The sequence below is a fragment of the Scophthalmus maximus genome, chromosome 19 (assembly GCF_022379125.1).
Source record: "Scophthalmus maximus strain ysfricsl-2021 chromosome 19, ASM2237912v1, whole genome shotgun sequence".
Lineage (NCBI taxonomy): Eukaryota > Metazoa > Chordata > Actinopteri > Pleuronectiformes > Scophthalmidae > Scophthalmus > Scophthalmus maximus.
The window spans coordinates 15,810,880-15,838,166 of NC_061533.1; the positions used below are offsets into that span (position 1 = coordinate 15,810,880).

The window sequence follows — 27,287 nt, forward strand, 5'->3', positions numbered from 1 at the left end:
GATGCTGATGATAACTTCATAAAATAGATAGAGCTCGTCTAAGGTCTATATAATTCTCTTAGTATCTTGGAGCACCATAATTAAGCCACTGGTAAACATCTTCCCATACATACTGTAACCCCTGTAGGATCAACTCTGCTGGTCCAGTATTATGTTAAAAAAAATGATATTAAAGAATTAAAGGAAGTCAACAACTATGTTTGTACATAGCACACATACACAAATTGTATGTGGGCCCTTATCCAATTTACATGTACCAGTTCATGTAAAACAGACTTACAAGAGTTTTCCAGGAGTATTCTGGGCAGGTGACAGTCTCTGTAGAGCAGCATTCTTAGTAGCAACTTGGGATTGCATCCAGGGTCAGAGGTCAGCAGCCTCAGCTGGCACGCAAGGGCTGACTGGCTCATAAGGCCATCTCTGAGAGTGGGAAAAAAGAAAAACAAAGTTGACAGTTCTGCAGTGTCAGGTGAGTTTACAGATAGCGGTCTGTTTAGGGAGAGCAAAAAAAAATAAAAGTCAAAGACAAAGACAGAAGTCTAAAGAGTTCATGTCATAAGCGTAACTTCCTTCAGTGTCACTCACTCCTGATACAAGCTTAGTCTGCAAATGCCTTTACTCTCGCTTACTTATAGTGTGCACCGGGAAGGAATTAGCTCTAATCTTGGTCGGCTAAAAGCAAATTAACATTTGGGAGACAGCCAAATACATGAATATACAGCAGTATCCCACTCCTACATCTTTTGTATAAGCAAGAGGCAGCCGGCAGCTGTGGGTAATGAGCCGTATCTTTTTTGTGTGTGTGTGTGCGTCTAAGTGTGTGCATGTGTGCACCCTTCAGTGCTTGTTGTTATGTATGTGTGCGAGTGCGAGAGCATGCTGACATGTGTGCGCCTGCATGTTACTTTATACATCTCAATAAAATCTAATGGAAGGAATGGACAGAGTTTGTCTGAAGAGCGGGGAGGCGGCAGGCTGTTCAGGGGGTATCTGCCCAGAAATTAACCATTCTATTTGAGCCAGAGAGCTGGAGCAGGGAGCACCCTGCTGCTTGACTGAGGAAAACTATTCCTCGATCTGACAGCGCAATTTATGATGTCACTGGGACTGCAAATCCAGAAGAAATCCTCTTTTAACTGCTCTGATAAATCTACCCGGCTACAGCCCAGGGTCAGTTTACAGAACCAAGACACAGACCTACAGAGACACAGATTCATACACACACACAAAGGCAATGCAGAGCATGCATGTGTGCAAATGCAGAAACACACACAAGACCAGAAAACATAACTTCAGATGCTTTCTTTACAGCCTGTAATGCTGGGTGATTTATTCATGTGCTTTGTGATTTTATTATTGTTTTATTCAATAACCATAACAATGGGTTTTATTTTAATGGCCTGGGGAAAGATCTGGCTACAGAGGCCGGGTCCTGGATGAGGGCCGGGTCCTGGATGAGGACCTGTGGATCTGGCCCCGGGCCACTGGCAGGCCCCCCGGCGCCTTCGCATGCAGGCAGGAGGTGGGAGCAGAGAAATAAAGAGGCCATAAAAATAAACAAATTTCAGCTCTCCAATACTTAGGAGCTGGAGTGCGGGGGTTAGTTTGATTTGTGCTCCATCAGTACGCAATGACATCACCTCTGGCTGCGAGGGAGATGAGAGGGGACTGCACCATGGAGGTTACAACCGTTAACTGGACACACATGTATGCCGGCATGTGCACCTTCAAGCGTACACAAGCACATGCACTCCACGCTGATGTCTGTTGACACCTCATGTGTAAAGCAAACATCATAAACATAAATAAAATCAGTCTCTGCAGCAACGGTAGTTTATTATTTTTTTTTTCTTTCACAGTTTACATCTGTGTTATATTAGCAACAACTCTAGCTTGAAGCTCCGCGCAACGGGTGAGTCTGGTTATACATCCACACACGCACACACAGACACATGGTTCTCTACATACAGTGGGTGGAGGTGTGTGTTGACGGATTCGTATACCAGAGTGTGCATGTACGCGTGTTTGTGTGAGAACATGCATATTGAATGGGTGCCTGCTATATGACGGATGATAGATGGTCTGATGGGTGTGCTTTACATACCGTATGGCCTGTTCTGTGAAGAGGTCAGGGTTGATAGCATTTAGCCAGTGTACAACAGAGCTGTCAGGCTGGCGTGGCATGGATTCCTCTGCAGGATTAATCATAAATGTCCTGGAGGGATTGAGATTGCATGTGGCAGTTTTTAGCATACAATTTAAATGTACAAAAACAATCTACTCACACCTCTACTATTGCAAATGGCACTACATCAGGTAGGGATATCCTACAACCAAATTTAGCTTGCATCCTCCCATGCAATTGAATTGATCTAGATTTTATGATTAGTAGCCCACCCTTGATATTATAAAATGTAGTTTCTACTGTACATCCATGGTCATTTGGGAAACACTTTTAGAGTTAACAAATCAGGTCACATTTTACTGCAATGTCAGTTAAAGGGGCAGTACCGGATTCTGGAGAAAGCTTGTTTCTCTCTATGTAGTTGTTGTGATTTTACTGCTCTGGTCGGGCCTGCGACCTCGGGTAGGGGAGACTAATGCGTTAACCACAAGGCCAAGACCAGTTGCACCACCGCCCACCAACGCTTTTCCATGAGGAAATATTCGCTGATTGTTACAAAACATGTATTGCTTTAGAATCGCTAACTGCCCCTTTAAATTACCAAAAATATAGAGTGCATACAAACCTATACAGCAAAGACAGAGGTGCTGTGGCAATGACGAGGACTGTCAGGAGTTGTCCACACAGGCTGTGGATTTGGTATGGCCAGTCTGACCCGCCCGCCATTATGGCAATCGCTGAGGAAGGGTTGGGGTGCACCAAGGCCTCTGGACTTTCACACAAGCTCCACATGAGCTGCTCCACATACAGCAATATCAATGTGATGTCACCTCTTGGACACAGTAAGCAAAGAGAACAGAGGTGAATGTACAGATGAAGACAGAAAATTGCGAACACACTGAGAAAGGGAAGAAGCACGATGACGTCACGGCGTCGAAGGTGAACGTCTCTGAGTTCAGGGGCTGGCATCCACCTTTACATCGTGACATAACAGCCTCATTGCGCAAACAGTCTGACAACAGAACCTCATGGCGATTTTGCTGCTGGAAAGTTAAGTGTACTGCTGGCTTTGGATTTCACTATAAAAGTCACCGCCTTTACGTTTAAGTGCCCATAAATCTGTTTCCCCAATTGGTTGGGGAGAGCTGCTCATCATCTCTCATCTCCTCATCCTTGCTTCCCTGTGGCCTAAATCGATACTAGACATACAAAGATGGACTGATACAGGAGGGCTGTACAAATAGGAAACTTGGAGAAGATTTGAAAAGCGATTAGTTTAGACTAGCCTTACACTTTACAATTGTCCCTTCAGGAACATACGTGTTTCCAACATAAACCAGGCTTTGTGTTGACATCATGCTGTGCAACACATGTGTACTGCACTTCATCTTTGTCACTGTTTCATCCTCTTAATGTGTGCCACAGTTCAACCTGTTCACTGTCATCATTTGGCTATTTGGAGGGAAAAGACAGAAAAGAGGATGGTGACGAGGACCGTTTGAACCTGTGCCGATGACATGCGAACATTATGTTCATTCATAACATCACGACCTCCACCATCAGGCCCACAGGAGCTTAGTGAAACTAGGCCAACAGTGATTATATACACCAAGTGTATCTCAACTTCTACATTCATGTAGGCGATACAAAGAATTACAGTGAGTGAGGTAAAGAGAAAATTATGCAGTTCAAAACATAAAAGCTCAACCCTCACAAGGGCACACACATAAGATCTATAGCCATTGGCAGTTTGGAGGAATCCATTTTGATTCAAAACAAATATCACTACTGGGGTTCACAGCTCATTCTTAACCTTTCAAACACCAACTGACGAAGAAAATATCACTACAAGGTCCATTTAGCGACATTTCTAAAGCTTTTTATTATATCACATGATCAACATCAGCAGATGAAGTTTTCCCACTTGTCGTACAAAAAGTAGATGTTCCAATTTACTTCTCTTTTTTTTCCAAAAGCACTTGAAGCACCTCTCGTCCTTTTCGGCTTAAAAACTGAGGTTGAGATTGCCTTCTCAACTGCTGTTTCCGAGGTCAAGAATAAACTTTGTTCCTCTGCTGGTAAGCCAACATTAACAGGAAGTCTTTAAAGCTAAAGGACCTTGAGGTGAGATTGCTTTCCTAATTACCATTCCATTATACTGTATGTGTGCTGTGCCGCACGGATAACATCTCATTTTACAGCATGTGCAATTTTATATTGTGAAATTGATACTGCTTTTGTGCAAATTTTATAGAAATTTTATGACGAGAAAATAACCACAGAGGTATGCGTTGTGTTCTGGTTCATCCCCTGTATTAAATAGAGGTAGAATTTTAATAGGTATTAATTTGGTGATTCTAAAATTGCCATTAAACTGTTGTCTGCCCATTACTGCAAGTGCAAGCGTTTCCTCCGTAGAGTATAAATATACAGTATCATATCACTACTTTCATTGTATTTAAGTGTTTCAACAATGGATGAGTGTAGTACTACATTTGGGGGTGCTATTATTTTAGTATACTTTATATCACAGAAAGTGAATCTCAAATGAATATCAGTGAGTTTAATATAGTACCTGATTTGCAGATGTCTCTTGTATGAAGGACGGGCCCTTGCATATCTTTGCACCAGCAATAGTAAAGTCTGTGACAGCACCTGGCCGAGCACCTCCTTGGCCAACTCTGCCGAAAGGACTGCCCACAGGTCACTACGGAGCCCACACAGGAAATAGAACCACATCTGCACCGAAAAGGAACAGCGCTCGCCCTGTGGAGGAAAGTGGTGGGTTGGAGAGAGGGGTTAACAGATGAAGATATATTGTGATATGGACATTGACAGTGAAGAAGAAAAAAAGGCAGAGGAGAGGAGATGAAAAAGAGAGAGAGAGTGAGAAAGAGAGAACAACATGAAGGAAAAGAAAGAGAGAGCCACAGACAGAGGCAGTTCTGTCAACACCAGGATGTCTCAGTGGTCACGCCACCTGCACTCTGCACCTGGGTTTCTTCCCCCACTGGGATTTTCCGACTGCTTTAAAGTCCTGAACTGGAGAACACATCACAACAGGCGCACGCTTGCACACACATACACAATCACACATACAAAGGAATCAAGAACTTTTCTGAATAAAAGTGAGCAAAGACAAGTAAGAGTGAGAAGACAGACAGACAGACAGAAAGAGAGGGAGGTCCGATGGAGAGAAGGGGATTAATATCATGGCATCCTGCAGCTTTGCCAGGAAAGGACTCGTTCATTAAACTTCCGTACTCCACCGAAACTTGCTCGAAAATACACATTTTGACCTCCAAAAACAAACCCCTCTAGTGGGTGGTGTGTGTCTGTGTGTTCGTGTGTGTGTCTGTGATGAAGACACAACCACACCTCAACTTCCTCCCGTCTTCAACTCATCATACCACCCAGTCCCACTTCCCACTTTTCCTCCTCTACCTCATATCTTAATGTTGTCCTTGCTCTCCCTCCCTCTCCACCCTGGAGCCAGTCATTTAGGGATTGCTGGTTGATGGGGAGCGTGACCAAGCTCTATGTCCGGGATTAGCCCTCCATCCTATGCCTGTGGACTCAGTGGAGCAAACCCAGACACAGACGCTGGCTCAGAACCAAGAGCGGCCGTAACTACACGTGAGGCTGGGGTGTTTTATTATTTGTTCATTCAAGTCAAATTTGATTTAACCAGCCAGGTCAACAGCAAACAAATTCCTTTTTGTAAGATGACGGCCTGGCACGAGTGTATATGGGACAGAGAATTGAGGATGTAATGAACTTGGAAAATCATAACTGTCCGTGTTTCATTTGAGGTTTTGCATTCTCTTCAGGCTGTGAGGGCAAAAAACGTGACAAGGTATTAGCCAAGGTCAAGTTCTCGTACGTTGTTATTATAGCATATTAAAAATTCCTCTGCCAACAGCTATATGTGTGTCAATATCAATAAAAAATTACAAAAAGATAGAAAAACGTAAGCTGGATAAGGGTCTCTATGGAGGTGCACTGAGCTGTGAAAGAGCCAAGACACAGGGCTGTGGATCAAAGAGTTGGAAACCTGATACTTACAACTGCACATATACAGAAATCAAAAATACAGAAACATGGATACATACAGTACATAAATACATACACACAGCAAATGAAACACACATGCTCACATGCAGCTGCACACCCACACATGCGTTCATCTGTACAGATGCACAGCCATGCTTAAACAAACGCACACACCTGCACACAGCAGGTCTGTCTGACACCAGTGACCCAGGGAAGGAGGGAGGAACAAAGGGGGGGAAAAAGGCACAAGCGGGGTAAAGTAAGAAAGAGAGGGGAGGTTTAGATTGGTTTAAGGGCATAAAGGTAGGGGAGTTCCAGGGGCCCTATGCTGTTTCCAGACGGTCCCAGTGTAGACTGCAGACTTCAGACAGCTGAATCCCTAGAGCCCCCGGGGCATCATGGAAGCCACAGATGTTCTCAGGGAGCTCAGAGTAGAAGGCTCGGTTAGAAGAGTAGGAGCGTAGGAGGTAAAGGTGTATTGTGGGAATGAAAAGAAGAAGCAAGAAAGCTCCAGAGTATAATTCCTTGAGTTCCTCAAAATTCTGCAGAACAAGCCTGCTAAGACACGTGGCATTCGAATTTTTCACTTTTTGCACGGGGCATAATGAAATCGATAACAAACAGTTACAGACACTCACACAGGCCCCACTGATTTATTTTAAATGCCCTAAATGAAGACAACTTTGTTCACTGTGTTTTATCATTTAGGGTTCAGCATGATTTACCCACTCATGCTTCAAATTATCTGAGGTAATAAAAGAAAAATATGATTCAACCAAAAAATAAATGAATGAAATCAATAAAGCAAATGTAAGGACATATTACCTCGTAGAAGGGTTTGGGGTCAGCCCAGTGGTTACTCTCTGCATCCTGAAGAATACAGGTGGAGCAGACCTGGACACAATAGCTGGTCAGCTGGTCTTTCAAGGCATCCACTGTATCTTGGTACCTCTGTATAGGCAGTAATGTCAGGGGTCTAGGCATAGAACAGGGCAACAAACTGTTAAAAGCTAATGACAGAAAGATTTATTATATATAACACATAACACAAGGAAAAAAAAGGGGGAAAGCTGTGGTGAAATGCTACAGTCCTGTAATTCAGATGCCTATTTGACCACTGTTTATTCAGCAAACCACCGGACAAACATGAGGTGGAATGATTCAATGAAAGAACCGATGATTCATTCTGTCAGTTCAGTGCGACATTTCGTATCCGTTAAATCTTCCTGCCTTGATACTGAGCAGCGAGAGGCAAGAGTTTAACAAGGGTGCAGGACGCTTAAAACCAGGGGGGACTGAATGGTATAGAGAGAGGAGAGGGCTTTATGACCAGAGGGGGGAACAGTCCAAGTGCAGGTGGAGGGGTGCACAGGGCCAGAGGTGGGACAACAGGGGCACCAAGGGCACCAGAGATGCCTTTAGAGGGGACCTGCAGAGAGCAGGGGTTAAGGGGGTATTACGGGGCATAAAAACTCACCAGATGTAGACATAATATGGGTGTCATTACCACCTGTCAATCATTTCCACTGTTATTTTTATTCTTTTTTATTTTATAGACCCCTCCTCTTAATGTCACATACACAATTTCTGTCTGTATTATAAGGCTCACACATGCTGGATTTCTCTTTGGCCCATTACTTCTTTTCCTTATCTTCTTAACTGTCTATTTCACAACTTGGATGGAAGTGTAAAATCATAGGTAATAAATATAGGGTAACTTGTGATATACTCATCCAGGCTGTGGCACAATTGTCTGTAATGCAGTTCAGATTGTTTCATGTTGAGCAGGCTTTTAACTGTCTCATTAGTCTATTATTGAGACATTTACAGCAGTTTTGAAATTCCTGACCAAATGTTAAAGACAAAGAACAAGAAGTGATCTTGGAAACAAGGCTAAGCATGGGGAAAGGGTCCAAGAATGTGGCAGCGGTTAGAAAACTTGACACAGAATTTGTGATGGAGCAGCATACTTCGAAGTCAGGTACATGAGACCGACACGCTAACCACTGTGTCGATTTTCGCTAACATGTCTCTTAAAGTGTCGGGGAGTGATGTTTAGAAACTGCATACACAGTTTTACAGAGCCAGGGCTGAGCCGAAAAAAAATTGTAAGTTGTATAAATTATAACATCAGGAAAGACTCGCTGATTTTACAAATGTGTATTGGTTTAAAATCGCTCGTTTAAACACTGCCCCTTGGGTGATGGGTGATTAAGGGACGTAAGTTTATACCGTACATCAGTGAATCCGGTTCCAGTAAGTATTTTTCTCTGTGATTATAGCACAGAGGAAAGTACATGCTGGAAAATGTGGCAAAAATTGCTTTTCAACAAATCCATCAATTATGATGCTAATGATTCTTTGGCAGCTATGAGTTCCATAACCTTAGAGCCAAATCAGGCTATGGACTAGGCCATAGATAGATGGACAGACAAACAGAGAGACAGACAGACAGACAGACAGACAGACAGACAAAGAGTGACACTACATATCCTCTCCCATCCCATACTGACCACACGCACATGCAGTCCCACCAATACACACATGCGCACACCATCTCCTTACACTTTAGCTGCAGTCATGGTTGAATCTTTCAGCCTGGCGTCGTAGTGCTCCAGTCGTTGGCGCACATGAACGCAAGTGGCCAGCAGAGCGGGCAGGTTCTTCGCGGGCGCTGAGGACGGTACTGCCAGGGCTCTCTCCTGCAAACGGTCCAACATGGCAAACGCTGCCCTTCCACATGCCTCCACAAAGCTCGCTCGCACTTCCAGGAGTGAGCTGTCCCTGCAGGCGGCTGCCAGCGGCAGTAAGGCATCCAACTCGGCCAAGATTGTTCCACAAAACTGAAGGGTGAGATAAGGCAAGAGGATCTCAGGAACAAAGGGAAAAAAACTTTCAGTAAGATGGAGAATGGAGGGAGGGGGACAAAAACCCCATCAGAACGAGACCTCATTAGATGTAAATAATGGAACATTTGCAAAGCCTGAGTATTAGGTAGCGTTTTTCCCTAACATTGTGCAAGCCATTACAGTGGCAATGCTGTGCAATTGTAGAATATAGATGTCGAAAAAAAAAAACATGCCCTCCACATAAACTTTGCTGCTGAACATGCATTATCGGTATCGAGTCAAATAAAACCTCTGCTTCGCAGGGAACATCAGCACTTGTCTAACTTTATAACATCATGCTAACCACATTAAAGCAGAAATGTTACAGCACATAGGAAGAGGTGGGGTGTCAGACGTGCGCAGATGAAAGAAAACGAAAAGGTCAAGCAAAGGTTAGGCTGAGTGAGAGTGAGTGAGGAAGGGAGCTGTTTCAGCAATGTAAAAGACCCACAGCACATTCTGTAAACTGCCAGAGCAACAACCAAGACGCATCTCTTTTATCCACATTTGTCCCGAAGAAAGGCCTGTAGGGACAGGGCTGCCTGAAACTTTCTCTCTCCAGGGGCTGGAAGACTGGCTGATCAAGGCACTTTAAGATAGTTGAGTGTGCAAGCTTGCCAAAAGACAGATAAACAGTCTGGGTATTTGCTGATATTTACTCAACGTGGAAATCTCAATGTTTAAAAACATCAATTGATATCACTGTGATAATAAGCATAGTTGACATAATACCATACTGAAATAATTTCACAATTTCTGCATTAGTGTTTTGTGTGCACATGTACATTATACATGTGTGTGTGTGTGTGTGTGTGTGTGTTAGGAAGGTGTGGTGCTGGTTTCCAGCATAGCATGCGTAAACTCGAGTGCAATAGTTTGACACGTATTCTGCAGACTGCAGAGAACAAGGCACACACCAAGCACCGAGCACACCTTGACACCGCTGCCTCGGCTACCTCATGTGCTTCCTATTGACATCGCATTGAGCTCAGTGAAAGACGATCGGGCAAGTGCCAAGGAGTCGCACATGTGTATGAGGTCAAATCCAAGTTTATACAGCTATACATGTGAGTTATGTGTCAGGCAGATTCTTAAAAATCTCCTTAAATCTCCCAAAACCAAAGCATATTTTCCATATTCCCTGGAGCTACCAAGCCAGGTCATGCCGAGATAAAAAAAAAAAACGTCACCATAACTCAGAAACCTTGCTGCCAGTTTAATCAATCAATCAATCAATCCCAGCATGCATTACTTGTGTCCAGAAATCACCACGCATTCTATCACTCGACTCAATGTAGAGCGGCCTGGGAAGTTCGACATTCTGTCAGATCAAGGCTCCAGCGTGTGTGTATGCAATTGACAATCTCACAATCTCTTTACACACTTTTCTCCTGGAAGAAAAAAAGTTTCCAGTGAGGTGAAAAGGCCTGAGAACAATGGCCGTTTAGACAATTAGGTCAATATCTGACTGCATGTAGTCATTAGGAGCTTAGTTTTGAGAGAGAGAGAGAGAGAGAGAGAGAGAGAGAGAGAGAAGGCAGAGGCAGTCAACACACAGCATTACCAGGGCGATGAGAGAAGTATCTCAGACACATACACTAGTGGTGCGTGCGCGCGCGCACACACACACACACACACACACACACTGAGCAGACTCTGAGCAGACACTCATCCTCACACAAACACACACACAAACACACACACACACACACACACACTGAGCAGACTCTGAGCAGACACTCATCCTCACACAAACACACACACAAACACACACACACACGCACACACACAAACAAACCACATGCGTGGGTCCAAGCTGAAGTCTGACTGAAACCTTAACTAGATAAGATCAAAGCCTGGAAACCCACCAGGACTATTGCAGCAAGGTGAAAGAGATTGTATGAAGTTTTTAAGTGTGAGAGGAGCCTGTTTGTGTGTGTGCTGAATTTGGAGCAGACAGACAAGTGCAGCAGCGAACGCACAGGTGAGGTGCTCAGTGTAGTCTGAATACAGAAGAGGCACATCAGTCGCTGTAATAGAGAGCTAGCATCAAGGTTAGAGGGGGCCCACCCAAACAAGTAGAGTTCAATTCCAGGTTCTGACGGGAGGGCGAGTTCCAGCTGCTGAACGCAGGGTATTTGGCATGCAGCGCGCACCTGACTGCCAATAAAAAAAAAAAGTGCACTATCTAAAGTACTCTGATGGATGAACAGTATCATCGCACCCTGCATATGTATAGTAATACAGACAGTGAAGTGGGTTCACATGAAAGAAAAAAAAAAGGGAGGATGGAGGGATGAAAATATGAATATAAATGTGTGAAATATTGATCCGTCATAATGCCTTTAAACCGGCCATATTTCACGCTCACATCTTGTATAGTAATTTTGTCTCTGCTCAAACACTGGGGCTCGTGTCAAAAAAGGAAAAGGGGAGGGGGAAATATATATATAATATCTCACGAGCTTGTCTTGGATGTCTGTCTGGCTCGGTGTTATTGAATGCAAATGCATGCATGTATAACCTTTGGGCTGAAAGGCCCTCATCTTTAAAGCATTGACCTACAAGTAAATATGTTGTACAGGTCCTGAGCACAGACAAATTCTGACACTCGTTAGCAATGAAAGCCACAACTACTGTCAGTGTAAAGGGTTGGAGGAGAGCAGGAGGAGGAGGAGGAGGAGGAGAGAAAAGAGGTGAGGCAGTAATAATAAGCGTCTGCACAGTGTGCAGTGCAGAGGAGAGTAGTCGGTACTGTAGCAGATGAGTAGAAAGGAGGATGGAGGAATGAGAGTTAGAAAAAGTTTGAGGGGAGCTTCAGGTGGAGAAGATCGCTAGTTGTTCAGCAATGGTAAAAATTAGCAAAGCGATTAAGAAAAGAGAAAAAAAAAAGTCATTTTAAAAAGAAATCCCAAACACTGGGGATCCTTAGTGGTGTTAGGCACTAAGCCTGCTCTCAAATCAGACATTCCACTTCCTCCTGAGAATAGTCCATCTCCGGTGTGTACTTCACCTCTCCCTGCCATTTCCCAGGCCCTCTCCTCTCATGCCTTCTTCCACACTATCCCCTTCTTTATCCTGCTCTCTACCCCAGTCTCTTTGCCTTTGTGATTCATCCTCTGTATACATCTGTATCCTCTGTGTACCCAGACCCTCCCCTATTCAACACCCTTCTCTACACACCATCCCATAATAACACCCGCACCGGTTCGTGGTTTCCTCCTGTCTCTCTTTTGTCCCCAGAGTCCTCCCCTTTAAGTAATACTGATGACTCTTCCCAAGGCCCTTTCTGATCCGGGGTGTCAACTGTGTCGGGCCCAAATCATTTGGGCTTTCTATTATCGAGGGTGCTTTCCTGTGGGGCTACAAAAACCATTAATCTCCCTGGGTCTATAGGTGGTGTGTGTGTCAGACCTGCATTGTTCAGCCAGGTGGATAAAGGAGGATGAATAGAGCAGAGACACCAGTGTGTATGGTAAAACATGATCATGCACAGGGTATATCAGGGATATGGCAGTAAGCTACACAAGCAACACGTGTGATGATGCTTCCAAAGATTTTTCTCACATTGTCACTGTCACTTTCACGTTTCATCGTTCACAAATGCTCCTCAGGCAACGGACTCTTTGTGTTTCCGGCTGTGCAAGTGGTCATCTAGAGAGTCTTCTGTGTCTTTCTTTAGTAAAACATCTTTGGGCATCTCTACAATTTGCAGGCAGTAGTTGCAGAAAGTGATTGTAATTGTTGTTATTTAATGCTGTAAAAGAATGTTGACGAGGCATCTTAATTAAGTCAGCTCGCTCCAATCCGTGAAGAAAAAGTGAATCACTGACTTGTCAAAATTAGGTTATTTATGAACATGGGACCACAACTTAACAAATCTTCTACTATGTTGTCTAACCTTAAAATTGTGATGAATTAAAAGATTATTGCAAACCAAGAAGGGGCTTAATGAAAATGAAGAGGAGCTAATGGTTTAGGAAAATAATAACTAGATCCAGTGCACCATGGCGGTGTATCGAATTTGATGCAAAGAGGTTAACTTGCTAACTTTGCTAACTCAAAAACAAAAACAAAACCAAAGACATTTCTTGGCTTTCTTTCCATGAAGTAACTTATGAAAGCGTATTACCAGGTTGTTTTGACCAATCATATTTTTACATATAAATTAGTTATACTAAATTAAATCATTTTAATTACTTACCTAATCTGCACTTGTTGGTTTATCAGCTGAGGTTTTGTCTAGTTTTATTCAGCGTACTTAATCTAGTAGCAATCTAAATTGTAGAAGCAACCAGGTTTTTACATAAGGATTACAGATGGTACCCTCGAGAAGAAATATTACAAGGATAGGTCACATGTGTTTTCCCTTTTTTGTGTATAACCTGCAAGATGATTCAGTTTTCAGGCTCCTCTCTGTGAAACCCTCAGACAGACATTGTGGATGTTGACCCACGTGTCAATAAATTAACTCATGTATTGTCCCACTTCTGGAGTCCATTTGTGTGTTAGTAGCGCACCCTGAAGAAAGTCTACTTAAAGCCATGTCATCAATCAGATCTGTTCAATATAGAGCAGGCCCAGCAGTCCGCTTAAATCAAGCATGCATTATTCCCTCAAGAAACGCCCTATTTCGCATTGTTAAAGAGAGTCAAGTGTTTGTCTGGAAAATGTAATAGATTCTATCTTGGCCCATGTTCCATCCTTCCACCAAGGCTGCTTTCAGACATGCACTGAAGTTTGGACATTATTCCTGACCTGTCCTAAAATTTGTGAGCCCATGTACGAATGCAACACGAAAATCTCCGGACGATTTATGGCAAGCGAGCGGGCGCGCAACCCAGGTGCCGCCCTGAGGTCGCACCTGAATGTTCCAGAAATGTTCCTGCTGTTGTGAATGCATCTGATTTTTCCTCAAGTTCGTCTGAAAACGGCTCAAGTTTTGTGGAAATCCGTTCACTTGATTTTGCGTGATCCTGCTGAAAAAACAAACAAACGAACGGGCAAAAACACAACCTCCTCGTTGGAGATAATAAAAAGTTATATCGGACGTTACCTTGGCTATCATTTTGGGTGTCTCCCTCTCCGAGTATGTGTAGAAGGAGTCCTCTTTGAGATGTGTGGTGCTGGCAGCGAATCCAGTTGTGCTACACATGGTGACAGAGGTTTGTCCTGCAGAGTATAAGGCCTCGTCCTGCTGTAGACTCTTGGCACAAACATCATCCAGCACCACTTTAACACAATGCTCCATGTGAGGGACCAGCCCCCTAAATGCTGACCTCCAGTTAAACTCCAAAACCTGTGCCTGAAGAAACAGGAGAAGAGCCAATTAATGTCTGAGTGCTTAAGGGAATGTTTCACCTGTTCTGCTTCACTGCTACACATTGTCTTGTCTCTTTGTGATTACAGTAAAAGATAATAAAGCTGAATGACATTGAATAGATGTAACAGATTTGAAACTTTTCTCACAGGGTCTTAAAGAGAAGCACATGCAAAAGACTCACCTCTGGTGTGTGGAGAGGTCTTTCTGCTGCAGATTTCCTGCCATCTGTTGTCACGTCTGAATCCGCTCTACTCTTTTTCAAGATGCCTAAATGAACAATATAAATGTTTCTTAATGAAAAGATTGTGTAATACAGTCTTAACAGACATTAAAGGCAACTGTCCCTGGTCTCAATTCATCTATGTGAAATCTCACTAGGGACCTATAATAATACAGAAGATATCCCAATTTGAAAATGAAAATCTATGTGGTGGGTGTCCGCAGCATCGTCCAAATGTATGCATTATTTAGCATGACTATTTCCATATCACACATCATTTACTGTATGATCTTATGTGTTAAAAGCCTGACTGAGTGCCAAGTTCGGTAACATGAAAGCAAGCATAAGTAGAGCCAGATATGGGTCACATTGGTCCCCTCTTCCCCCGACTAGCCAAATGAGACCCAGTGACCAGAGTATAACTGCACATGCCTTAGAGGGAGCAGAAACAGGCAGTAAATGCTAATGGTGATGGCTTTATAAATCTAAATTTGGGGCTTAGATTTGATTTGAACCCAGATAGGATCAACTGTATATGGGGTATTTCCATGAGGGAAGATTGTGTGGATGTGTGGGGGAGTGTAAGGGGGGGGGGGGATGTGAAGAAAAGCATACAGGATGTTGGGTTGGGTTGCAATTAAAAAGCGTGAACATCAAGGCCGCAGTTTCCTAATCAGAAGGCGAAGACCCCAGGCGAGGCAATTTACCCGAACAAGACTACATGGAATGGAAGAAGGAAGCGCATCACTTTTTGACCTTTAAGCCCATCTGATGAATTTCTGGTAATTAAGCTGTTTGATTGCCTGGAATTAATGATTTGGATAACTGCCCTTTAAAGGCTGTTTACCTCTCTGTAAATTGAGCCTTTCTGCAAGTCTTGTTTTTGTAAATGTAACCTTTATGGAAATTACTCCATGCACCAAAAGCTTTCATTTAACATCTCCGCAACAGCAGTTCAAAGTAGAGAGAGGGAAGGGATACTAAAAGGTTTGGGTAACACATCAAATATCATTCCCGACTCAAATGACACGTTTCTTCAGACACAACTCAGATGTCCAGGTAGTGTGTGTGCGCGTGCGTGTGTGCATCGTGTGTGTGTGTGTGCATGTGTGCGTGCGTGTGAGAGAAAGAGACTGTTTAAACCTGGAAACATGGCACAAAGGCAGGACTGTAGTCATAGTTTTAGAAATTCTGAAGTCATGAGAACCCCTGCTGGGACCCCAACAAGCTGATAGAACAATGTCTGTACTCTTTTTATTTGAATTATTCACATTTACATTATCCATAATGTTTGATATTTTTTTGTTTGAACTCCTGCACTGTCAGGCTAAACACTGAATATACTTTCAAATATTTTGTCGAATCAATGGGGAGTCAGAGAAAAAAAAATGCAGAGAGCGTGACCTCTGTGTCCTCGGTGGTAGCTGCAGCCTTTGTTACATGTCTAATGTGTATACACATGTCCATTTTGGAGGGATGGAGTTGTACCTTTTAAACAGGGGGTGTCTCCAGTACAGTCAATGAAGGTCATGTTGGTGACCAGCTCCCTCACGTTGCTCTCAAACCCCAGCAGATTGCAGGCCAGCTGGGTTAACGCCCTCAACTGGTGGGATGTCAGACTAAAGCTCCTCATTGGAAGCTCCTTTGGTGCTGTGAAGAGAAGAAAAAAAACAGTGCATATGATTGTGCATATGTGTCTGACAGACGGATAGAGGAGGGAGAGCTGCACTATAGTTAACAGTTCAGTGAAGCAACAAACAGTTTCACGAAAATAGGTTTTCAACCCAACCTCCCAACCTCCCGCATGCACTCATCAGAAAACACCCCCATCCTGAAGTCTTGCCTCGCACGACACCTTTTATAAATATCGACCCATTCATGTTTTCCCAATACACAGCATAAACAAAGAGACAGTGAAAATATATGCAAAACTTTGCTCCCAGAGAAGTCACACATGCACGTTTTTCTCTCCCGGCACAAAACTTTTCCTCCCCCTAACCCGCCGATGACCCCCTCGGAAAATATGGATTTCCCATTTTGGAGGCTGCCAAAGCCATCACCCAGGGGATGTTCCGCATTAAGCTGGAGAATGGGCGGCTGGGAGATGCGTTGCCGTACTTCCAGACACATGCACAAATACTTTTGTGTGTCCGCTTAAATGAGCTCCTCCACTGCAAAAGCATTTGGGAATGCATGAACTCGGTATTAGCCTTGACTCTGAAAGCACAGAGATGATTGAGCATTGAGGGGGAGAGAAAGGAGAGTGGGGCCCTTTTCCAATAATTGTAACATTATTGCCTCTGGATCCTAATGTAATTCTGCCATATTGTTAAACAAAATCTGACAATATGACAACACACTGTCCCAAAGGATGCCTGGTTTAATCATGCATGCGCTTGACTCGGTGTGCGAGTGTGTGTGTGTGTGTGTGTTTGTGTGTGTGTGTGTGTGTCTGTGTGTGTGTGTGTTTGTGTGTGTGTGTCTGTGTGTGTGACAGTGTGTGTAGGTACTTATTTACATGAGTGTTTGTGAGTGAGAGTGGATGAGTTTTTGTGTGTTTGTGTTTGTTGAACGAGCGCACATGTGTTTATGTGCATGTAATGCAGGTCATTATAAATAACTTCATTTGTAGCAGACACTTTCACACACATTTGCACATGTCAGTCTTGCAGGATAATTGCCACAGCGCAACCAGGCTCCGTGGTCACCGTGGAATATATTCTGACCTTATGTTTGTTTGTGTTTGCAAGTGTATGCATGTATTTATGTGCAAGTGTGTGTGTGTGTGTGTGTGTGTGTGTGTGCGTGTGTTTGCACGTGCATGTAATGACATGTGAATAGTTGTGTAATTATCTGGAGTGTGTTAAAATGTGTGTGCATGCATTTGTGTCTGTGTGTGGGTGGGTGTGTTTACGCTGCATGGCTACACAGCTCGGCAGCTCCTCTTTAATAGGGTCCAGTGGGACTCGGTGCTCGACCACCTCATACTGCATGTTTACATGCGTGACCTGGCTTGACGCCCACAAGCCAGCCTCTCTTCAGCCTGCACGTTCGCGCAACCACCCATCCACCGCCGATCATGTCTATTTCTGAAAGTCACCGGCAAATCAACAGAGCTTTCCGTGCCCACACGCAGGGGCAAACTAAAGCTGTGAACAACTCAAGAGTAAACAGTCTAAATCGGATAAGACAGGGACACATTCAGGGGGGGGGGCTGCTGGATTCTCTAAAAATCTATCACTACAACCCCACCACACCTTCTGTGGGACATCCATCCGAGCATAGCAACCATTAACCACCACTAAATCTGGAGCATCATCAGCCTTCTTCAGATCATCGTCTCTGTCTCTCTCATTTCTCACCATTCATTCTATTATTTCCCTCCACCTGTGACCCCGTGACTGGTTCACTTGCACATCAAGTCACACTTTAAGTAGTTGGACATGACCTTGATGTTTAGCAATGCGTCCGCCTCTCATCAAGCTCTGCCGCCCAAGCAATATAGGTATTTATAGTCACCCCCCTCTAGCCAAATGGCCTTATAGCCGTGGCAGTCTAGTACACAGCCATCTAAACCTCATTAAACCTTTGTCACAACAGTGAGGCCAAATGGAGGCTCTCATAGCCGGGTTGATGGAGTTGGTGTGCTTAAAAGCACCCAGGTGTGTCATATAGCACGGAGACTAGCATGAGGGAGGGCACCAGCAGGCAGGAGAGTTCAACCAAAGGTCAGTGTACTGAGAATCAATAAAGCCCGGCGTTATTGCCCAGCTGAAAGCTGGACAAAGATGATATGTTAAATTGCATAAGAGCCTCTCCATTTGACATTACAGTGGGAGGATGTTCTTATGAACAAAAAGAAAAAATCAATGGTTAGTTATATTACTGTAATAAACATAGGGCAGTATTAATCTTTATCAGGAGCCCTGAAAGCAAACAAGCATGTCAAGCAATGTCATTCAACAAAATGTGTGTTTCTGTGTGTGTGTGTGTGTGTGTGTGTGTGTGTGTGTGTGTGTGTGTGTGTGTGTGTGTGTGTGAGTGTGAGTGCGAGTTTCTGAAAAAAAACCAACACAAACTCCGTGGGTCTTCAGTGGCCAGTTTCAGTTTGTAGCTTTTAACAATGACAACAATGTAACAGAAAAGGAAAAAAACTGAAAAACAAACAAATAGAGCAGGTATTTTTGGCAAGCCATCAGTTTTCTCCTTGTCTGTCTCTCCAGTGGGTTCCAGCATCAGCTCCACAGCACACTCACACACACACACACACACACACACACACACACACACACACACACACACACACACACACACACACACTGCTCTTGACTGGCAGGGAACAGAGAGAGGCGAGAGAGGAGGAGATCTAGGGGAAGGGAAAGGGGTGGTGGTTAGGGATGAAAACATGAGGAAGAGAGGGAGGGGAGGAGAGGGAGGGGCGGGATAAGGGAATTCCCTTAGCAGTTGTTATTGATTCCGGTGTTTACGGGCGAATAGTTTAGTGCCGTTTACAAAACAGAACAGATGCAGCCAGTGAGCAAAAAGGTAAACAATTGCTGTGTGGCGGGCTGCCAAATCCCCAGTCTGATGTATTAAACTCATGGTGAAGAGCATTTCCCCTTTGGCTGCACTTATTGCCACTTCATTTCCTCTTCGCTCACATACACAGTCTCTCTCTTTTCTCTTCTCTGTTGTTTCCTAGTTTATCTGAGGAAAAAAAAAAAGAGAGTAGAAGGGCGTAGGGCACTTTTTTGCAGTCTGGCTATTTTCTGTCCTTCTCTGACCCAGGAGGCCCAGTTCTTCCTAACAGAGCCATTAGTGCAGGGAATTGCATGTGTCTGACATGGCCGAAAACCAATTATTAGACACTTTCTTCCAAATGATGCCCAAGTCTTTTGGGAATGGGCAATCATGCAATAATTTAGCCACTGATTTAATTTCTCTCCAGCACAGGATCGCCCCCTCTCATCCTCTGTCCCCCATTTCCTCTCTGTCTCTCATTCTGTCTCTGTAGTGTAAATCCGACCATCAGATGGGTGGTCTGCTTCTCTCTTACCACACCAGCAGACTGGCCTCCAGTAGGCCCATCTAATCATCTGTGATCACAATATGTGAATATGAGTTTTCCATGTTCTTGCCGATTCGTGTGTATGTGTGTGTGTGTGTGTGTTTCATTAGATCGAGAGAGAAAAGGAAAGAAGAATTTCAGGAGGCAAGCACTTTTTTTAGCCCATAACGCTTTACATATTGCATAAAATGTATAAAACTGAATTTTCAACCTGTAAGCTGCATTTTGGAAGAGTAGTTTTGGGGTTAGCGCTGCTATGAATGAGCCTAAAAGAAACAATAATCAAACACACCAGGGTGTTGAATCAGGAGCAACTGAACTTGGTTGAGGCTTCTTCAGCTATAGCAGGCAGAACTGAAGAATTGGCCTCTTGGATGAGAGGTGAAACCTCTTCAAGGAACTATAACCAAGCCCAAGTGATCCCTATTCAACACCCTAATGGATAACTATGACATGGACGAATGAAAATCTCCTCAGACAACAATAATCAAACCCACTACTGATACAATGTCACTGCTAAATCTTTTATCCAAATCCAAAATTACATCCAAAGATGCTTTTCTCTTTTAAAAACGATTGTTACCTCAATGGAGGTTATGTTTTGGTTACATTTTGGTGTGGACCACGTTTAAGGGGATCCAAGATTTTAATACAAAATATACACTTTTCAACATTGCGAGATAAGAAGATTGACATTTCTGTCAGTTTGTGCATTTGGGTGCAGATTATCAAACTTCCACCCTTTCCTGTAATTTTCTTAATATAAGAGCAAGACAGACAGGAGTAGCATTATTAGTTGTTGTGTACTGTAGAGGTATGCACATGACTGTGTTCCATTCTAGATTCAGATTTTGCTATTATTTTTTAAAATCAATGTTGCCACGTGTCCATTCATTTGTTAAATGCTCTGAAACTGTAGGTTAAGGGAACCATAGTCACCAGGCTACAGAGCTATGAAGATCTTGATATCATCTGCATAGGTTTGTTAATCAATACTTTACTGATTCAGTATCGCACTTCTATAACACAATGAACAACTGGAAAAAAAAATACAATTTTATACAGCAGCACCAAAATATTGTCTTTTATATTCCAGGCACTATCTCTCCTTGTCAAACCTGAATTCTACATTGCCCACAATGCAACTCAACTGATGACAGTTCAGTTGTAAACTGGCAAAAGCATTTTTTCTAACTCCACGCACTTTTTCATTTTCAGACCTGTGTTGAGGCCCGACAAATGTTGCCTCAAATCAAGTCACTTGAGGCAGTTCATTTTTCACATATGCAATAAGAGTCCTCAAGACATGTATACAGACTTTGATTTGTAAAATCAGTGCACGTCCCCTTTAAACATGTATAGAGATATTGGAAAGAAGAGGATCAAGAATTGTCCCTTGTGGGACTCTAAAAATAGGCCTGAACAACTCAATTTGACCAGTTCCTGAACTGAACAGTTCACACAAACTGTCAAAGAAAAAAGCACAAGTAGAGAACCAGACATGACTCAACATAACTATCCTGGAAGTTTATCCTGCAGTGGCCGCTTAGCGCTTTTCTTAGTTTGCTACCCAAGATCCACATTGAGACAGATGTCAACACTAACCACAAGCACTTAAATATCAAAAAGGGCTGGTCCATCCCAATTTTTGTGTACAGTATGTGTGCCTGTGTGAACTTCATTCTTAACATGGGGCTTTGGGCCAGGAGTGTAATGCCATGACTCTCCAGCACTTCTGTGTGCTTCTTTTTGTGCCTGTATTTTCGGTGTATCCATGCCTCCATGTGTGCTCATCTCATAGGGTGTCAAGCAGGGTCGTGAAGGTGCCTTGGGGTACTTCCGTGCATGTTTGTGTGCGTATGTGGGTGGAAGGAGGCTATGAGCCACTGTGGACCGCCTGCCAGGCCCTGTGACAGCTGGGGTCCTCTTCGTCAGTTGCGGCCCACTGCTCGCTCAGACAGCCTTATTATGGGAGGCCTCCTGCTGTGATTCCCCAATACACACTCTGACACATGCACACACACACGCACAAACCACCCAAGCCCTCGTCTCCTGTGGCCCTATCCCTGGGTTCTGTCCAACCAGTCCACAGCAGGGGCCACCTGCCCTTCAAAGAAGGGGAAAGTAGCATTATTTGATATCTCAATTAAGTTGCCTTACCAAGACAAAGGTGTAGCGCTGATGTTGGTGTTTTTGTGGTGACAGAGAATCAGGACAAACCTTCTCCTGCTTTATATTTGTTTTGCTATTCTCCCGTGTGTCTGTCTTTGTTTTGGGCTCTCTTTGTGGTGAAAATTGCAGTGACAGTGTGAGAGGGGTTACGATTTCTCTGGCTTCCACCACGTACTTGAACCAAGCAGCCTGGCTGGAGAACACGGAGGAATGTATTGTCTTGATGGGAGCATTTCATTAAAACCTACTTGTTTAGTGTCCTTGTTCGCATTATTGTTTTCAAGCCCTAGGCGAATCACACTTACTCTTCATCAGTGCTGGCTGCTCTCAATAAGCCAGACATTTTCGTATGTGCTCTCTCAATAGAAGGTGCCAGGAAAATGTTCATATCCTTGAGCTTTTCAAGAGTGAGACACAAAAGCTATTGTGACCACTCGGAGGAAATGGGGGAAAAATAAATAAATGGCACGCATAATACACATTCTCAAGGGCCATGAAACATATTCTTTTCTGTGATTTCATTGGAGCCATGATTTAGAGAAAATAAACAATAACGCACACACACACACACACACACACACACACACACACACACACACACACACACACACACACACACACACACACACACACACACACACACACACACACACACACACACACACACACACACACACACACACACACACACACACACACACACACACACACACACACACACACACACACACACACACACACACACACACACACACACACACACACAGAGCCAGAGCCAGAGAGCAAAGACCCAGTTCTTCTCATTAAGATTAGTAAACAACCACTTGCTCTGTGTGGTAACTTTTTTAAGCAAGGCCTCCTCAGCATCCACAAGGACAGGAAGAGAGCGGCATGAAAAAGAATCATCCACAAACTGGAAGAATCTCGCCACATGTACACAGAGACACACCAACCCTCCTACCTTGCACATAATTACGTGGCAGCATGCGGGTGCACGTTCCTGGCTGACAGTGTGTATAAACTCAGGCAGAGATATGATCTAGTGAGGAGCTGCTCTTATTAAATATTAACAAACGCCATTCCCAAGTAGCCTCAATCCCCACAAGCACCTCCGATGCCAGTCAGAGCCTCAGCCTAGCTATCTCGCATCACTACAGAACCCTTTTCCCTGCTGAATAGGCTGCTGTGCTTTCTCTAAGAAAGAGTTCAGAGAGCCAGAAAGGGCGAGGAGCGGGGGCGCAGTGGGGGTGAATGTGCTTGCTATACATGTTTTAGCTGAATCCTTTTTTATCTATAGGGAGCTGCAAACGTCGTCATATGGGGAAATTAGTGGAAGTGGAATTCAAATCATTGCTATCAGAATGGGGGCTGCAAAGTGTTTGAACAGAAATTCACAACCTCGACTTCACCCCTGTGGTCGATTGTCGGGGAATAAATTGTATGTGTGTATGCAGAGAATTTGGAATGGAAGCTTTTGATGTCCCACAAAAACACGGATCTCCCACGCATGCATATGCAAATTTCTGATGCCATATGGAAATTTAATTGTGCATTTTTAAAAGGGAGGTATTAAATGACTCTTGATCACACAATTTTGTGTGTAAGCCCGTAATTAGTGCACACACGAGCATCAACTCGCAGACAAATGGGCAGACGTGCACATGACACACGCCACATGCTCAAAGGTGATTGAAAACAAAGGGTGCTCACATGCAGACGCCCTACATCGCCACTCACACACATGCACAGGGAGAAAAGGAACAATCACACTAAAACTACCCTATGGAAAATGGATTGGCCAGTGATGGTGTTTCATGGTGCTTCTCTTAGGATGAATCATTCCAACTTCATACAAATTCTGGTCCCACGGGTATTAGCTACGTTGTTGACACAATACAAAATATGAAATTGTTGTCAAATGTGTAACTAATGGAGCTTTTATAGTTGTTTAATTGTTGAAAAATATGTAGCTGATGGCCCCTAACGGTTACTCCAGCGTGAGAGCTAAGGGCACTGAAATAATTTAAATTACAGTATTTGCTTTATTTTGGCAAAATCCACCACAAACACACACACACACACACACACACACACACACACACACACACACACACACACACACACACAGTAACATGCAGTCGTGGCCCACCCACTCCCCCGCAGACTCAGTGAGGTGTGTCAGTAAGGTTTAAAGCCTGTATTGTTCCTGACCAGCCAACCTGTCCAGCACACTCCCCCGTCTCACTGCTCACCCCATTACACTTGGAAAACTACAGGAAAATTGGAAAAAGACAAGAAAAGAAAAAGAGAGAGGAAGTGAATGCAGGCGAGATGGAGGGGGGGGAGGCTGAGACCCTTCACATCTGTCTAGGTACAATGTCAGAGCCTACCTTAGAGTCGGTGGGGTTAAAAGAGGAGGCAGATCTCGCCGTGAATGCTGTTAAATGGTTCAGTGGTTTGACAGTGGCTGATGCTACAGACAGTGCTGCTCCCCTGGGAGCCTGCACAGTCTCCCCGGCATGGCTCTTATCAAAATATACCTACCGCCTGCCTCTTGTGCAGAAATAAACAACAACACAGCGGGGAGGGAGGCAGAGATCTAAAGGAGCCATTGCATGCTTAGAATCACTTTTTTTTTTTCTAAACCACTGTTATACGTAATTGTCATGACAATTATGGGCGTAGCATATAGTATAGACAGTAAAGTGTGAAAGCAGATTATGCATTAATTTTCAAGCTCTGGCTCTTTGGGAGCCACGGGCATTTGGGTGGTGGATATGTGGGATCTTGAGCTGTTTGGGGCGCGGGGGGGGGGGGGGGGGGGGGGACTTTAAACATGAACAACACAAAAATGTAATCCCAGTTGTAGCCCTCAAAGCTGGGTTGCAGCTGATAGTCAAACACACACACAAACACACACACTTTATTTATACAGACACACACACACACACACACACACACACACACACACACACACACACACACACACACACACACACACACACACACACACACACACACACACACACACACACACACACACACACACACACACACACACACACACACACACACACACACACACACACACACACACACACACACACACGTAAAACCAGAACAGGCAAAACTGCTCCATTTTACGATCATTACACAGCACGGGTCCCCCGCTCCCTTTGGAGCCGTGTTCTGCCTCCGGTGCTACATTTGACGGTTTGTTGAGCGGCACGTAGGTGTGTAGCCTCCGCCACGTTACGTGATCAAACAGCCCAACTGACGCATGGCCAATTATCCTGGCTGCCTCCTCTCATCTCACGTTTAAGGAGAGGCAAAGTAAAAACCAGAGAGGGAGATGGAAAGAGAGAGACGTGGAGGGAGGGAGAGAGGGGAGAAAAAGAACCGAGGCTTGTGGTGTGTTTATCGAAGAATGGCAGATTTAAAAGCACTCTTCTCCCTGTTCCGCAGGGAAGCTGACATGTGCGCCCATTTCTAAAAAAGTAAACAATGGCTCACACACTTTTCACTGTGAATCTTTACCCTCAGCAAGTCGTAAATAGGCCAATATGAAACAAACAAAGAGAATATTGGGGAAATTAAGTATCAAAAGTGACACCGCGTGTGAGGGTATGTGCTTGTCTCCAGTCACAGTCACACACTCTTCATTGGTGGCAAATATTAAAAGTACTTCTTCATATTGGGGTTTTTTTCCCTCTCAAATATCCATCGCACTGTGTAACAAGGTCATGAGAATGTTGAACCTTGCTCTAAGCCCTGTGCCAACTCTTTCACAACCCCCTGCTGCTCTTACCACACAGCTGTATCACTGCTCAAAAGTAAGAGGGAAGGTTAAGATTAATCAGCTTCCCTTTTCCACCTTAAGGTCATGTAGTTATGTGAAGGTGTTGCTGCTGCTCTGCCCTTCTCATGTTTTCTTTTAATAAACTTTATCTATATAAATGTATTTTTTGGGGGAAGGAGAACAGCAAAAATATGGTTGTCAACACTAAAAACATTGGCCAAGATGGCACAGTAAATATAGCCTTAAGTTCAAGGTAGAGAAATCTGTCTTAAACACACTATTTGACAAACCATGAATGCGGTTTGGATCTTTCTTGGGATCGGGGTCATCACAGTCATACATAAAGGATGTAGTAAATATTGTTTCAAAGTTGTTTCAAAAGAAGCCTTGGCCCCAGGAAATGCTGCTCTTCTCTTTTTGTTGGTAAAGAGGAAAGTAAGGCAGACAGGAAAGAGGGCACTAAAAAGAAAGCAATTACAATGGGAGCAGCAGTTACTGACAATCACTTACAGAGGCCTTGGCTCTGGCTCAGATCACTGCACACTGCAGTTGGAAAGTAACAGAAAAGTAAAAATGGAAAGGAGTGAGAGAAAATCGTTAAACTTTATTGAGTAGCAAAAAGAAGCGGGAGGAAAAGGAGGAAGGTAGAAATGGCAGGGGAAAAAACAGGAGTAAGGCACATCTACATTAATTCCAACCACTAACCATAAGGAGCGAAAAAAGAAAACAGAATTAACAAATAGAGTAAATTACAATCAGATTAAAAAAACACTATAAAAGAGCAACTCACCCACAGTGGCACAGGACTGGGTTGAATATTTTTTCATCTTGCTGCTGAGCGTGGTGTTGTCCCGCCGGGCCATCTCACACTCCCTCTCCAGCCGGGAGACCAGTTCTCTGGCCACAGTGCTGAAGTAGGCTGCATTAAGGAAACCGAGGACGGTGTGTGGCTCTGTGACTCTTGAAAGGACTTGGAGCTCCTCTGTGAGCGCTTGAGTCAGAGCTGGGATCACCGAGCGGAAACCCAGGGCCAGTCTGTCAAAGCCAGTCTCAGCACCTGGGCAGGAGCTCATGGCCGAGTGCAGGATAACCTGCACAGATTGGCTTCTTAGGCCCTGGATGAATGACATGAAGATAATCAGTTGTAACATCACCGGTATACTACTGAATCATACTGGCGCTGCAAATTGACAATGTTCATAACTTAACTATGGTGGAAATGTGTGTTTAAACACAAATAATTAATCCCCAAATAAAAATGTAACTCATTCAGAAAAATGCGTAACATCTTAGAGCAGATTTATTTATTTTTCATGGCAGTGCATTTTGCATTTTCATATTTTACAGCACCTGGTAATGTGTGAGCGCCTCAGACTCAGGATAAAGAAAGAACAGCTGTTGCAGACAGTGGACCCGTTCAGGGATGGAGAGAATGAAAGTTTGTCCGGCTCCCGGGTGCTCCGGGCTGCGAGAAGACAGCCGGTCCAGCAGGTGGCAGCGTAACTGGAGACGCACATCATCCCATACCTCCTGGATCTTAAAGAAATAACAAAATGAGTTAAAAAAAATAAACATAAGTTACAACAACACCCCATTTGGGAGTTACCTGAATGTTTATCTAATGTGGTAGCTAAGTATG

The 27,287-nt window shown here is 43.9% G+C and overlaps 1 protein-coding gene across 20 annotated transcripts in view; it reads right to left on the reverse strand.

Annotated features, from left to right (window-relative positions):
- kiaa0825 (KIAA0825 ortholog) overlaps positions 1-27,287 on the reverse strand; it is a 111,344-nt gene that overhangs the window by 70,921 nt on the left and 13,136 nt on the right. For all 20 annotated transcript variants that reach the window (XR_004794573.2, XR_004794575.2, XR_004794574.2 and 17 more), the window contains 11 exons: positions 26,999-27,184; positions 26,439-26,763; positions 16,098-16,259; positions 14,571-14,656; positions 14,123-14,371; positions 8,744-9,021; positions 7,004-7,154; positions 4,701-4,891; positions 2,751-2,957; positions 2,105-2,215; positions 281-420 (listed from right to left, as the gene is read on the reverse strand). Coding sequence is in view for 16 of the 20 variants with exons in the window: in XM_035640183.2 (XP_035496076.2) it covers positions 281-420; positions 2,105-2,215; positions 2,751-2,957; positions 4,701-4,891; positions 7,004-7,154; positions 8,744-9,021; positions 14,123-14,371; positions 14,571-14,656; positions 16,098-16,259; positions 26,439-26,763; positions 26,999-27,184 (2,086 nt within the window). In the remaining 4 variants the exon portion in view is untranslated. The remainder of the gene's footprint in view (positions 1-280; positions 421-2,104; positions 2,216-2,750; positions 2,958-4,700; positions 4,892-7,003; positions 7,155-8,743; positions 9,022-14,122; positions 14,372-14,570; positions 14,657-16,097; positions 16,260-26,438; positions 26,764-26,998; positions 27,185-27,287) is intronic.